Source organism: Anabrus simplex, chromosome 3 (assembly GCF_040414725.1).
Source record: "Anabrus simplex isolate iqAnaSimp1 chromosome 3, ASM4041472v1, whole genome shotgun sequence".
Classification (NCBI taxonomy): domain Eukaryota; kingdom Metazoa; phylum Arthropoda; class Insecta; order Orthoptera; family Tettigoniidae; genus Anabrus; species Anabrus simplex.
This window is the reverse complement of record NC_090267.1, coordinates 428,032,042-428,045,617: the sequence shown is the minus strand read 5'-3', so window position 1 is coordinate 428,045,617 and position 13,576 is coordinate 428,032,042. Positions and strand designations below refer to the sequence as shown.

At 39.5% G+C, this 13,576-nt stretch overlaps 1 protein-coding gene across 1 annotated transcript in view; it reads right to left on the bottom strand.

Annotated features, from left to right (window-relative positions):
* The window catches only part of Elp4 (Elongator complex protein 4), a 93,515-nt gene extending 80,404 nt beyond the window's left edge, over positions 1 to 13,111 (bottom strand). Inside the window, exon 1 of the mRNA XM_067144578.2 lies at positions 12,898 to 13,111. Coding sequence (XP_067000679.1) covers positions 12,898 to 13,030 — 133 coding nt within the window. The 5' untranslated portion in view covers positions 13,031 to 13,111. The remainder of the gene's footprint in view (positions 1 to 12,897) is intronic.
* Between the last annotated feature and the right edge of the window lie 465 nt (positions 13,112 to 13,576).

Here is a 13,576-nt window from a genome sequence, read left to right as displayed (position 1 = left end):
GAATTCGTTGTATGTCACTCCAAGTATGAATGTAAAGATGGTTCATCTAAAATGAAATACAGGTGTCACGGGGATGGGACCTTTAAGTCAAGGGGTAAGCATGAGCATCCCCAGAAAGTATTTGGAAGCAACAAGAAAAGTTGTCACTGTCCAGTGAAAAGTGATGTTAATTTTCAGTCTGGAGAAGTGTATGTTTCATTTTTTGCAACACACGTAGGCCACCAAGAAGAGTTAGGCTGCATGATATTATCGCTGTCAGAAAGAAATGACTTAATACCAATATAGTTGGTCTGTTTCAGCTCATTCCTGGTTGCCAGCGTTTCACCCCAGTGTGCTAAGTTGGGCTCATCAGTCAGTAAATAGCACACCTACCAAGATGCACGGCCAGTGCATACCGTGGAGGCCACTGCGTAGGCTACTGGGAGCCAACGGCAGTGCCAATTGAATTGCTTACATAATTGAAGTATTTAGTTTTCTTTAATCTTCTCTCACCATGGTTGGGTTAGAAAGGTTTCCCTCATTACATGTGTTTCTAATTTATTTGTGTGTTAACTTTACTTTTACACGCTTCTTTCGGTATTTTCATTTACCGATCCACTATGTTTATTTTGAGAACAGAAGGTGACACGGATTCATGTGTGTATGTATGAGATTGTTTGCTGTGTGTGGCCGAGACCTTTTACTCATGTAGCTTCATTAATATTCCGCTTGAGCTCATGTTGTATTATTCTATCGCATGTTCTGTATAATTCATGTCCACTTCATAGACCTGGTATGAATTCAAGCTAACTACGCGATTTGCCTGCTTCTGGGTGTTTTGGTGTTGGAGATTATTTACCTTCCAAGACTACGGAGACCAATCTTTCCACCTTCCTTACCAATGAGATGATACCAAACAACCACATCTGCCTCAGAAGCCGTTGATCAGTGTCTAGGCAAGGATCCCTACACAGTGCTATTAGCTGGATCAAGTGAACCCCAGTTTTTTAACAAGGTTGTTACTCCTCCCACCTTGCCTTCTTCTGCTATTGCAAGAAGAGGCCCTGGCGATGAACATTTATTAATTTAAATCAAGAATCAAGCTGTCAGACCTGAAGCCCTTATTTAAATAACAGTTAATTCCTGTGTCTAACTAGCAGCAATATTATTGCCTGTAAAGCAATTTTGCAATGCCGAAGAGCTGATGCAGTGTAACCCCACTCTACAAGAAAACCAGTGGCCATGTTTTTGGTCATATAACAGTATGTGACACAGACATTATAGATGTACAGGATAACAATTCCATGAAGATGTAAGTCTGTCCAAAACTTGATGCAAGTGTAACAGACTAACATAACTTGGAAACAATATTCTTTAACCCGTGAGTAAACATCGCAAATATTATTATTTTTATGATTATTATTATTTACGTTGTTATGTCCGGACTTTATTTGGTATAAATCATGATCATATTATTTGTGAGGTTGTCATGAAACATCTGCTGTATATAAATAAACTATGTGATCAAAAGTATCCGGACACCTGGCTGAACATGATGTACAAGTTTGTGGCACCCTCCATTGGTAATGTTGGAATTTAATATGGTGTTGGCCCACCCTTAGCCTTGATGACAGCTTCCATTCTCAAAGGCATACGTTCAATCAGGTGCTGGAAGGTTGCTTGGGGAATGGCAGCCCATTCTTTACGGAGTGCTGCACTGAGGAGAGGTAGCGATGACGGTCAGTGAGGCCTGGCACGAAGTTGGCGTTCCAAAACATCCCAAAGGTGTTCTATAAGATTCAGGTCGGGACTCTGTGCAGGCCAGTCCATTACAGGGATGTTATTGTCGTGTAACCACTCTGCTACAAGCCGTGCATTATGAACAGGTGCTCGATTGTGATGAAAGATGCAATCGCCATCCCAGAAGTGCTCTTTAACAGTGGGGAGCAAGCAGGTGCTTAAAACATCAATGTAGGCCTGTGCTGTGATAGTGCCACGCAAAACAACAAGGGCTGCAAGCCCCCTCCATGAAAAGCACGACCATACCGTAACACCACCGCCTCCGAATTTTACTGTTGGCACTACACATGCTGGCAGATGACTTCAACGGGCATTCGCCATACCCACACCCTGCCATTGGATCGCCACATTGTGTACCGTGATTTGTCACTCCACACAACGTTTTTGCACTGTTCAATCGTCCAATGTTTACGCTCCTTACACCAAGCGAGGCGTCGTTTAGCACTGACCTGCGTTAATGTGTGGCTTGTGGGCAGCCGCTCCACCATGAAATCCAAGTTTTCTCACCTCCTGCCGAACTGTCATAGTACTTGGAGTGGATCCTGATGCAGTTTAGAATTCCTGTGTAATGGTCTAAATAGATGCCTGCCTATTACACTCGATGACCCTCTTCAACTGTCGGCGTCCTCTGACAGTCAACAGACGAGGTCAGCCTGTACGCTTTCGTGCTGTACGTGTCCCTTCACATTTCCACTTCACTATCACATCAGAAACAGTGGACCTAGGGATGTTTAAGAGTGTGGAAATCTCGCGTACAGACTTCTGACACAAGTGACACCCAATCCCCTGACCACGTTCGAAGTCCGTGAGCTCCGCGGAGCACCCCATTCTGCTCTCTCATGATGTCTAATGACTACTGAGGTTGCTGATATGGAGTACCTGGCAGTAGGTGGCAGCACAATGCATCTAAGATGAAAAACGTATGTTTTTGGGGGTGTCCGGATACTTTTGATCACATAGTGTATGAGTTAATGTAAGAACACATAATTAATAGTATATAATTTATAATTACCTGTATATATGATGTATAATGCAATGTAACATTGTGCAACACACTGTAATAAGTCCAGAACAACACAATGTGAGACTAGATTTGTGGAGAATATTCCTTACGTTGTAAATAGGCTACTGGAGAAACTCAAATTTACAAGAAAACATGTGTCGTATTCTTCTAGAAGCCTGGCCAGGCAACGTATATACAGAGGCAGTCTTGTGAGTCAGAGTCGAGTTGTTTTAATGAGACTTGTGTGGAAGTCGTGTTAACCGAGTGTTTGAAGTCAAGTAGGTGAATTGGTTTTGTTGGGTTGGAAGTTGATATGCATCTGTTGCAGTCTTCTTATTCTTTGTAGCACTGTTTTGTTTATCAAGATGGCAGTTCATTAGTGCATGCATGTGGAAGATGTAAATACAATTTGTAAATAAAATAGCATACACAACTGACAGCATTTTGTGTGCGTCTTTGTGAATACATCAAACTATCCACTGATAAATTTTGTTATACAGTATATTGTACCAGGAATGCTGGTCCGAGATAGAGTCCCCGATGTACAAAGTTATATTCCGCTCCAAGCGATCACATCCGGCAGCCTACAAGCAAGTCAGCTGTGAGCGACGTGGAGCTTGTGACGTCACGACCTGCAGAACACAGTCAAGGTCAAGTTACGTCAGCCGATAGACATTCCAAACATTCTATCATCAATAACTTTTAATTGGATTAACGTACAGGAAAATGAACTACACCATCGTGTAGCCCAATTTGTTGTGATCATTATCCCTGAATTTGAAAGAAATATGTCCAAGATTAAGGGAGATAATGAATGAGATAAAATAGCCTCAATTCTCAGAGATCCTGTATAGAAAGGCAGGCATATTCGCTGTAAAATCAGTCTACTTTGTGCCACAGTCGAGGCCGGTCGCTCGGCTGTTGGTTATTCTCTGCCGTAATGTAATTCTCCCGTTTGATCCTTGAAGAGAGTTTAAGTCCGCATGACAAAACTAACTCTACAATGCTTCGATTCAGACTGTGAAAATTTTCAACACCGTTTGCGTGTGACGATCAAAGTTCAATTACAAGCTAAGACGTGTGTATTTCAGGTGATAAACTATTTCTGTGACCAGTGTGGTTCAAACTTATTTTTTAATTCCACACGGGTACGGTTCTACTTTACCAAGTACTAGAACATAATACGGTGTCTGAATTTGACAAGTGATAGAATTTTTATGACAGTGATATGTCAATTTTTTGGCTGTAAAACGTCAAGGTGTACGTCTACTTTACCAAGGTAATAGAATATTTCTTAAAACTGTACATTTACTTTACCAAGTGACTGACATAGTTAACTGAATTAAACAGTGCCAACGAACTTAGATTTTTCCCAAGTGATCAAATTCTTGGTAGGACTTAGTCTCAAATCTGTGATTCAATAAACTGGTGTAGTTAATGTACGAGACACACTTCTTACTTCGTGGATAGGACTTGTATCGAACTCAGGACAGTTCTAGAACAAACTGTGTTTTCATTTCAACATTATTAATTGTGAACGGGACTAAATTCACAGGATAAGATTCTTTAGTTACAGTTTATTACAAATAATTGATTCGAAATAGAACTGTTTGAACTGGAAAGTAATAACAAGTGAAATAGGTACTTTATTTTCTGCATTATTCTTCAGCCCACAATATTAGTATTTGACTGTGATAAAGTGATTTATTTTTCTGTGGCTGATACATCACAGATTCAATTCTAATTAACATTATGAGTTCAGTTTAATTCCATACTTAACTAAATCTAGTACTATTAACTGTGTGAACTTCAACTTCAGTGACATTCCATTATAACTATCAGGTACGATCAGACTTTAGGAACATTCTATCGTTACCTGTGATCTGTCTGAAATCATTATTAATAATAACTTTGTTTGTGCAGAGGTCGAATGCCTTAACAAGTACATTTTGAACGCTAGTGCAGTGTCGTGTCCATTTCTACAAGTGCTCCTAGATCAAGATCTTTCAGAAATTCAAGATATTCCAGACCTTCTCGGAAGAGGGTGCAGATGTAAATGAACACTGCGAACCTGCAGTGTACCAGTACCAGCCCAATCGAAGGAGGGGCACTCACTGTAACTTCTGTATTGAGGTGATGTTGAATTTTGACCTTTATTTTATGAATAAACTCTTCAACAAACTTAGAAAAATTCTATTTTACTTATTTCTTGCTACCTTCTTCTCTGTAATGATTCAGATTGAGACCGGACATGCCCTATGTTAAGTCTTATGCCCTGCTAGCCGACGTAAAGAACATTTACTGTTACAATATATAACCAAAGAATTTACCCAAGCCCAAACTGAAATATTCTTATAAATGTGCTACTGTCCAGAAAAGAATATAAAATGATTATTATTATTTCTTCTTCTTCTTTTTAACGTGCCACTCCATGTTAAGAAAACAGTATTGTTCTTATGACAACAGGGTTGCCATATCGAACGGTTCTGCTTAACACCATCACGGAAAAACACCGGCAATAAATTTGTGAAATTCACTATTTAAGTTCAAGATAAAAAGCAGAAGAAACTAAGCTGCAAATTACTTTTATGAACTCAAGTGAACGGGGGGTTTACAGGAGCTATTTTTTGGTTTATACGGAATCAGAGGTACACTACGGCACATAAAGAACCTCAGTACTTAAGTGTACGGCGAATTGGGGCAAAAATAGTAAAATAACATTTTTTAAGGGCTCGAGGGTTGAGGGATGCATTTAATAAATTTCCCCAGGCAACGCAGGGTACTACTGAGCTATCGTATTGTCACAAAAAATAGTAAATATTAAATACAGTCATAAATAAAAGTGGTAAAATTAAAATGAGTTTAAGAAAGAACAGCTAAATAACAAAAACTAGCACAAATAAAACACACAGCAATTTCTTTTATCAGTACAAGTTATGCCATGACGTATCGCTGCACACCATAACACCAAAATCTTCAGTAACAGCTTCTGTACAGTACGAAAATAACAGAACACACACAAATACTTTGCAATATACGGTACAACCAACTCTCACTCAACACAAGACCATTATGCACTGATTTAAAGCCTAAAAACACACAACAAATAAATACTGTAGATGACTTCACTACAGAAGTGAGGTACCGGCAGTTCACAGAGGCTTGTACCAGAGCAGGTCAGAAGAAGGAAAATGGAGGAAGGCAACGAAGAGATGGCTGTTCATGCCATTGTGCTTCCTCCCTATGAATGTATTTCTGAAAAAGAAAATCTTATGCAGTTATTTTAATAACTCATGGGAAAAAATGCCTCATCCTTTTTATGTCTTTCATAATACATTACAAAGTACAGTATAATATCCCTTAATCACGAGGAATCATAGGTGTCTCAGAGGGGGTGCGTTCACTCCTTGTAGGTCCATAAGAGCCGTACTGTTTTCTTAACGTGGAATGAGCTATAGCGAAGGTTGGCAGTCAACATGGAGATCTTGAATTATTATTATTATTATTATTATTATTATTATTATTATTATTATTATTATTATTCAGGCCTATATTTGTATTTGAAATAATTGTCCTTTGGTCCACTGAGACATTTACATTGAACTTTGCATAATACTCATACCTACCTGTGGACGATTGAATAAATAAGGTCACTAGGAGTCTTGTCATAACAGACAGTTCCCATCCATAATGCTGCATGTGGACAGACAGTCGCAGTTTTGTTGCTGCACGAGCAAGAGTAATTTCTGTCTTTGTGTTACTACAGTCCATTGCTTGTGGACCTGTGAATTACAGTGCATTAACTAATTTTTCCAAAGGGAGATCTTCAATAAGTGTCTAACTTTTCTGAAATAATTTAAAACAAGACTAGGTAAACAATTGATAGGGAAATCTAACATGCCTTAAAAGTAGATCAGTGGTGATATTGATGCGGATTGAAATGTTAACACTAGTACACAACATTTTTATATATGACATTTATTTGGACTGCGAGAGCAACTTAATGAGATTCCCTAGCGATCTAATGCCACATAGGGATGAAGTGTAGATTTAGCTATCTTTTTTTTGCTAGTTGCTTTACGTCGCTCCGACACAGATAGGTCTTATGGCGACGATGGGACAGGGAAGGGCTAGGAGTGGGAAGGAAGCGGCCGTGGCCTTAATTAAGGTACAGCCCCAGCATTTGCCTGGTGTGAAAATGGGAAACCACGGAAAACCATTTTCAGGGCTGCCGACAGTGGGGTTCGAACCTACTATCTCCCGAATACTGGATACTGGCCGCACTTAAGCGACTACAGCTATCGAGCTCGGTAGTGTAGATTTAGATACCTACAATTAACAAAATGGGATATTTGTAATAGGAATCCTAAACAATACACTGTGGTCTGCCACAAGAAAAGCGTGATAAAATTGGAGGAAAATTAGACCATTCTTCACAGAAATTCCAAATTCTGTACTGTCCTGCATAGGAAATAGTTAGGCCTATCACAAAATCTTCAGCCTATCAGTAATTAAACTTTTTATATTAAAACCTTACGGAGTGCCTATAGTCCAAGAAGAATTACAACTGCTTGAGAATGCAAGGCAAGTGAATTTTTAGAACTAGAATTTGCAGAACATTACTTACAGTACTGCTGATCCACAACTGTAATTTTTTCAGATAAATTCTGATTCTGATTATAGTACATAGTTTTCTTAATTGACAGAATATTAGGTGTGAGAGTATAGAAAATCCTCACTTAATTCATAAAGATCCACTGCATAATGTAAAAATTGGCATATGATGTTTTATAAATTGGGGAAGAATAATAAGCACTGAAAAAGTACAAGAAAAAAGTAATTAGGCTGAATTACAGTTCTGAGAAATATTTTACCCAATTACAAATTTCTTTTTTTTAACAAGGAATCAGTAAAATTACAACTGCAGTTATTTCATAGAATGGCAATTTTAAGGAAATCACTGATGTTTTTGCATGGGGCTGGAATGATACCAAAGTTTGCAAAGAAAATACATTAATAATTCACCTCGTGGTTCTTTTCTTACTATAGAGACAATAGGTGATATCAATAAAACTGTGCAAAATCTCGGAACATTCTCCAGAGCAAAAAATGAAAAGTCTACTCTTTTGAAAGGGCAATTATCTCAATATCAAATCGATGTTTATGTGTAAAGAGTTTTCTCCTCTATACAGGAAATTACTCAACTTAAAGCTAGTATACAGTTTGGGGGTAACACAAATAAAGAATAGGCCAATCATAAGACTTCCATTAAAGTTTCAGACACCCCGATGACCAGTTCAGAAGAAAAAAATGAGGTTGAATTGGATGCAAGTTTCACAGACATTTTTTAGAAGACCTTCCCACAGTCTTAGAAAAATCGCATTTATCAAAATGGGACCAAAATGGCAATTGCTTTAAAAGTCGTCATTTAAAAGTGCAAAATCAAATTTGAATGGGATGTAAATGAAACAAAACTAACAAAAAATTGGCAACATGAAAAGTTAGGCTGAAACTTAAAACTGATCTGAAGAGAACAGGCATTAAGCATTAGCGCTGTGAAGAGCAGGTGGCCTTCCTGTTGACTGAATTGGATAATGCGATTACAGCGCTCCTCCAGTGATCTCCAGTACTACCGGCGGAGGCAAAGCAGTTACGGAGCTTTGGAGGTTAACCGGAGAGCCACCCCCTGTTCGCAGCACTAGTTCCGACTGTACGGACATATTGGGCTGTAATTTCAAACTTACACCCATGAATGTAGGCACCCTATAAAAGCATTGCCTACATCCACAGAAATTGATCTATATCACTAATATTCAGTACAATACCCCTTAACAAAGAATGTATAGTCATTCAGAAGAATTAATGCATCCTCGCATTAAAATCTTTTATCAGAAAAATTAATTATCATAGACATAAATTTTTTATCTCATTCAGATAAAGCCCTGTGGATTCTCACAACAAACATTATATCTACGCACATAGCTTCAGTTGTTTCTCAGAAAAGTGTACCTGTGAAAAATTGATACAATGCTCTGCGTTTTTTATTATTATTATTATTATTATTATTATTATTATTATTATTATTATTAGTGGACCTGTGCTGCTCTGCAGCATTCCTTATGAAAAGGTCAGATAACTCGTCTTGATAGGCCCATCGTAGTCACATTGTTTTGCCTGCCCTTTCCAATAGTTTTATGAACATTTATTACCCGTACATAATAAATCAGTTCACTATGCTTCAACCATTCGGTGTATCTGGATCTTAATATTTTTAAACGATCTTGCTAGAGATAGTGAAACATACAATTGGTCGTGACTGAATTCTGGTTCGGGTAAGTAGACACCCATTTTTTTAAGAGGTTGTCCCTGTGCTTTATTACGGATCATACAGAAGGCTAGTCCACTTGTCTGTGCATATGTTGATGTTTTCTATTAGCAGCATGTAAGATTATTATTATTATTATTATTATTATTATTATTATTACAAGTTGCTTTACGTCGCACCGACACAGATAGGTCTTATGGCAAGGATGGACAGGAAGGGGCTAGGAGTGGGAAGGAAGAGGCCATGGCCTTAATTAAGGTACAGCCCAAACATTTGCCTGGTGTGAAAATGGGGAACCATGGGAAACCATCTTCAGGGCTGCCGACAGTGAGGTTCAAACCCACTATCTCCCAAATACTGGCCGCACTTAAGCAAGTGCAGCTATCGAGCTCGGTGTTATTAGGGAAGTTCTTCCATCTGTTCAGTATATTTAGAAGCTGGGGAAGGTCAGTGAAACAAAGAGTATATAGCACAGAATAATATTCTTCCATGATCAGAGGAAGTGTATACTCTCTGGTTTGACAGGTAGTAATCAAACATGGCTGCATGCAATGACATTACTAAGGATGAAAATCACATATATCAGAATATAAAAGAAAATGTTAGTCGCTTAGCAACCTGCCAACAACGAACTGTATTATGGGTTAGGGTAAGCCTTCGCTTGTAATTATTGGAGTGATCATTTAATGATTTGATTTTATTATTACTCAAAGCTGGCTGAACCTAGAGACCTATCAATGTCTCACGATTCACCGGCAGGTAATTCCGGACAGAATTTAAAAAATGAAGCAAATCAGTCCAGTAGAACGGACGGACAGATTTGCCAAAGCTGTTTTTAGTAAATTCTTTTAATATATATATTATACTATTTGGAGCTTCTGTGGCTTAGGTAACATCGCGCCGGCCTCTCACCGCTGGGATTCATGGTTCAAATCCCGGTCACTCCATGTGAGGTTTCGCTGGACAAAGCAGAGGCAGAACAGGTTTTTCTGCGGGAACTCCAGTTTTCCCCGTCATTTTTCATTCCAGCAAAACTCTCCGATGTCATTTCATCTGTCAGTCATTTATCATTGTCCCAGAGGAGTACGACAGGCTTCAGCAACCAGCACAATTCCTATCCTCACCGCTAGATGGGAGCTTCATTCGTTCAATTCCTGACATGGACGAATGACTAGAAACAAGCTGAGGATTTTCATTATTATACTATTTCTCCCTTCCTTTCTGCAGTATAATATATAACTATCTTCTGTAGTTATAGATTTAAATAGTTCAGTCTTCAGCCCTAAGGCTGATTAGATCCTCAACAGCTCTGCCATCAGCTGTCATATATGGCCTAGGCATCACTGAAGAGGCGTACTAGGGAAATGAGGAGTGAGGTAGTTTCCCGTTGCTTTGCTAACCGAGCCAGAAGTTGCTATTACATATCAGTCTGCCAAACCACTGAAATGCATGCACCAACCGACCCTATGAGCAATATTTTCACACAATTCATAGCGGGGACTGCTGCAGAAAGAATGGCATTACTAGCATCGCTCATACCTCAGTCACTTTCATATTGTCAAAGCCAAGGATAAGACAAAGACAGATCAATGAGAGTAACAAAATTGCTCTAGCCTATACCAGAAGACATAGTGCACTGTAAACACTAGGTCCTGCCAGCAAAGGCATTCAATTTAACAGGTGAAAAGTTAATAATAATATGAATTACATTCAATTCCTGCTCCTTCTTCTTCTTATGAGTAAAGTGCATCTCCACATTCTGTTAAGAGCACTAGAAAATTTCAGCTGTTCACAAGAGTACAGGTTGAACGTAAGATTCAATGAAAGAAGATATAAATACTACAGTAGCATAGACAGGATCGGCCGATGGAGGGTTACAATTACAAAATGATGATAGAACACAAGGAAGGTGCTTGTGCGTGTGGGGTGCGCGCATGTAAGACTTGTCATAATAAGGAAACAGATACAAGGGAATTATGTTGACATTCAGATTGCAGTACCAATACACTACAAAATATTACATTAAAATACAGAACACCGAGCTTGATAGCTGCAGTCGCTTAAGTGCGGCCAGTATCCAGTATTCGGGAGATAGTGGGTTTGAACCCCACTGTCGGCAGCCCTGAAGATGGTTTTCCGTGGTTTCCCATTTTCACACCAGGCAAATGCTGGGGCTGTATCTTAATTAAGGCCACGGCCGCTTCCTTCCCACTCCTAGCCCTCCCCTGTCCCATCGTCGCCATAAGACATATCTGTGTCGGTGCGACATAAAGCAACTTACAAATAAAAACAAAACAAAAAAAAACAATATGATCAAGGTCACCAGTTCTACAGCGAATGGTATGTTCAGTTTAAAACCCAAAATCTAACTTTTGAGGCTTCTTGTAAAATAAATTCAACTGATCTGTTGGTTCTACAACTACGTCTCTGAATCTTTATTGTTTATCGTCAGTTTCGGTTTTACCGAGAAAGTAGCTGTGCGGGTTGGGTCATGTAGCTAACAGCTTGCATTCAGGAGATAATGGGTTCAAACCCTACTGTCGGCAGCCCTGAAGATGGTTTTCTGTGGGTTGCCATTTTCACACCAGGCAAATGCTGGGGCTATACCTTATTTAAGGCCACGGCCGCTTCCTTCCCATTCCTATCCCATCGTTGTCATAAGACCTATCTCTGTCGATGTGACGTAAAAAAGATTGCAAAACAAAGTTTCTGTTTATTTTCCTTTTTGTAACATTCTATCGAGGGGTTCTAACCCCCGGTAATCCCCACTTGGCTATGCCACAAAACTACTACTACTACCACCCCCACCCAAGTTTTCATACCGCCCCTGATGGGGATGGCGGGCCTCGTAGACAGTAACACTGTCACGCAGACCAGGCAGATTTTATCCGGTGAAGGAGAGGGTATTGGCAGCCGTTGCCTATACTAGAAACTGTAACGGATTCGCTTTAGTGCATGAAAATGGAAAACCACGGAAAAACATTCTCAGGACTGCTGACAGTGGGGACCAGCACAAAGAGAATATAATTCTGTCCAATAATGGTGTGAACAGGAGCCAAACAGTTTATAGAATCGGTTCCGCCAGCCGTAGACTCACTCGCCCAGCAAAAAGCCGCATGGTTTGGGTTACGCAGCTATCAGCTTGGTATCTGTAATACCGCAAACAATTCAAGTATTAACTTAGGGGAGTTTTGCGAAAAAATAGCGATTTTATAAATGTCCATAAAGCGCGCAGCTGAATGTAGCGAGTGCTGGGCCGCGGAAGGTAAAATTATAATCAAAGTTCAAACTACACGCTTGTTTTTCAATCGGAGATTCACCGGAGGCACCGATTGAAAGCGCCCAGATCTTTCCCTCCGTAAACAACCGCTCCGTTAATATGCCGGCTCAGGGCTAGTAAACAATCAACGATAAAGACTGGGAAAAACGATCATACCCACCACACATAGTAGCTACGTGATGGAACGTTGCTATTGGCCGAAATAACTCGAAATGACATAACTCCATAATTCAACAGAGAGAATAAATCTCCTCCCAGATGCGGAAAAAAAAAACCTCACGAACAATACAGTATCATGTCTGTAATTAAGGGCCGTGAAAGCATCAATGGCAATACTTCAGAATGTATGCGGTGGTGATTGTTGTTGTATTTAGACAATAATTTGCGACATATTTACGTACACATTCCGCATTTTCATATTACATAAAATCAAAGCTCTAACAATAACCAATAAGTTTAGTTAAGTAGATTCACCATAGCCTGAAAATAATTATAAGCAGTGATACTAACCAACAACAGCATCAAAAGAAGGCACTCCTAAAGAAGTTAGTAACTGGGCGTTTTGGATTGATGGCTTGGTTCCAGGAATGTATGGAATTCTGTTTCCAATTTTCTTTTGGAAACTAATTGGTGGATCCCCCATCTTTAACTTCCAATGACTCCGAAAACACTCTGTTGTTGTTGTCGGAGAGGTTATGGGCTCTAGAAAACACTCTGTTCTTCTTCTTCTACTTGGTTAGTTGTTCTTCTTCTTCTTTGTTTGTTCTTGGACTCTGCGCAGCGCACTACGTCCAGTCACTGGGTTGGTTAGTTGTTGGACATCGTCGTCCAGGCACTGGTTTGCGGGTTAATTAATGTCTGGGAGAGGTGCCAACAGTAGAATAAAGTAGTACACTACGAAAGAGAAATGAGAGCTATGTAAAGAAGCAAATTGCAACGGTTAATGATGAAACTTAGGAAAATACCAATGAGAGATAGGCTAAACGATCAGAGAAGAACACAAAAATCACTGGAACACAGGGGTCTAATTCTTCACGTCTGTGTGGTCTGTCACGACGTCTTACTACAAACAAACAAGACCGGACCACATATGAGGGTGAGTATGTGCAAGTCGGTACCTATAGAGGAAAGGAAAAGGTTACAACTGGATGTTACAGACAACGAAAAAATTGATGATTAAGTCGACAAC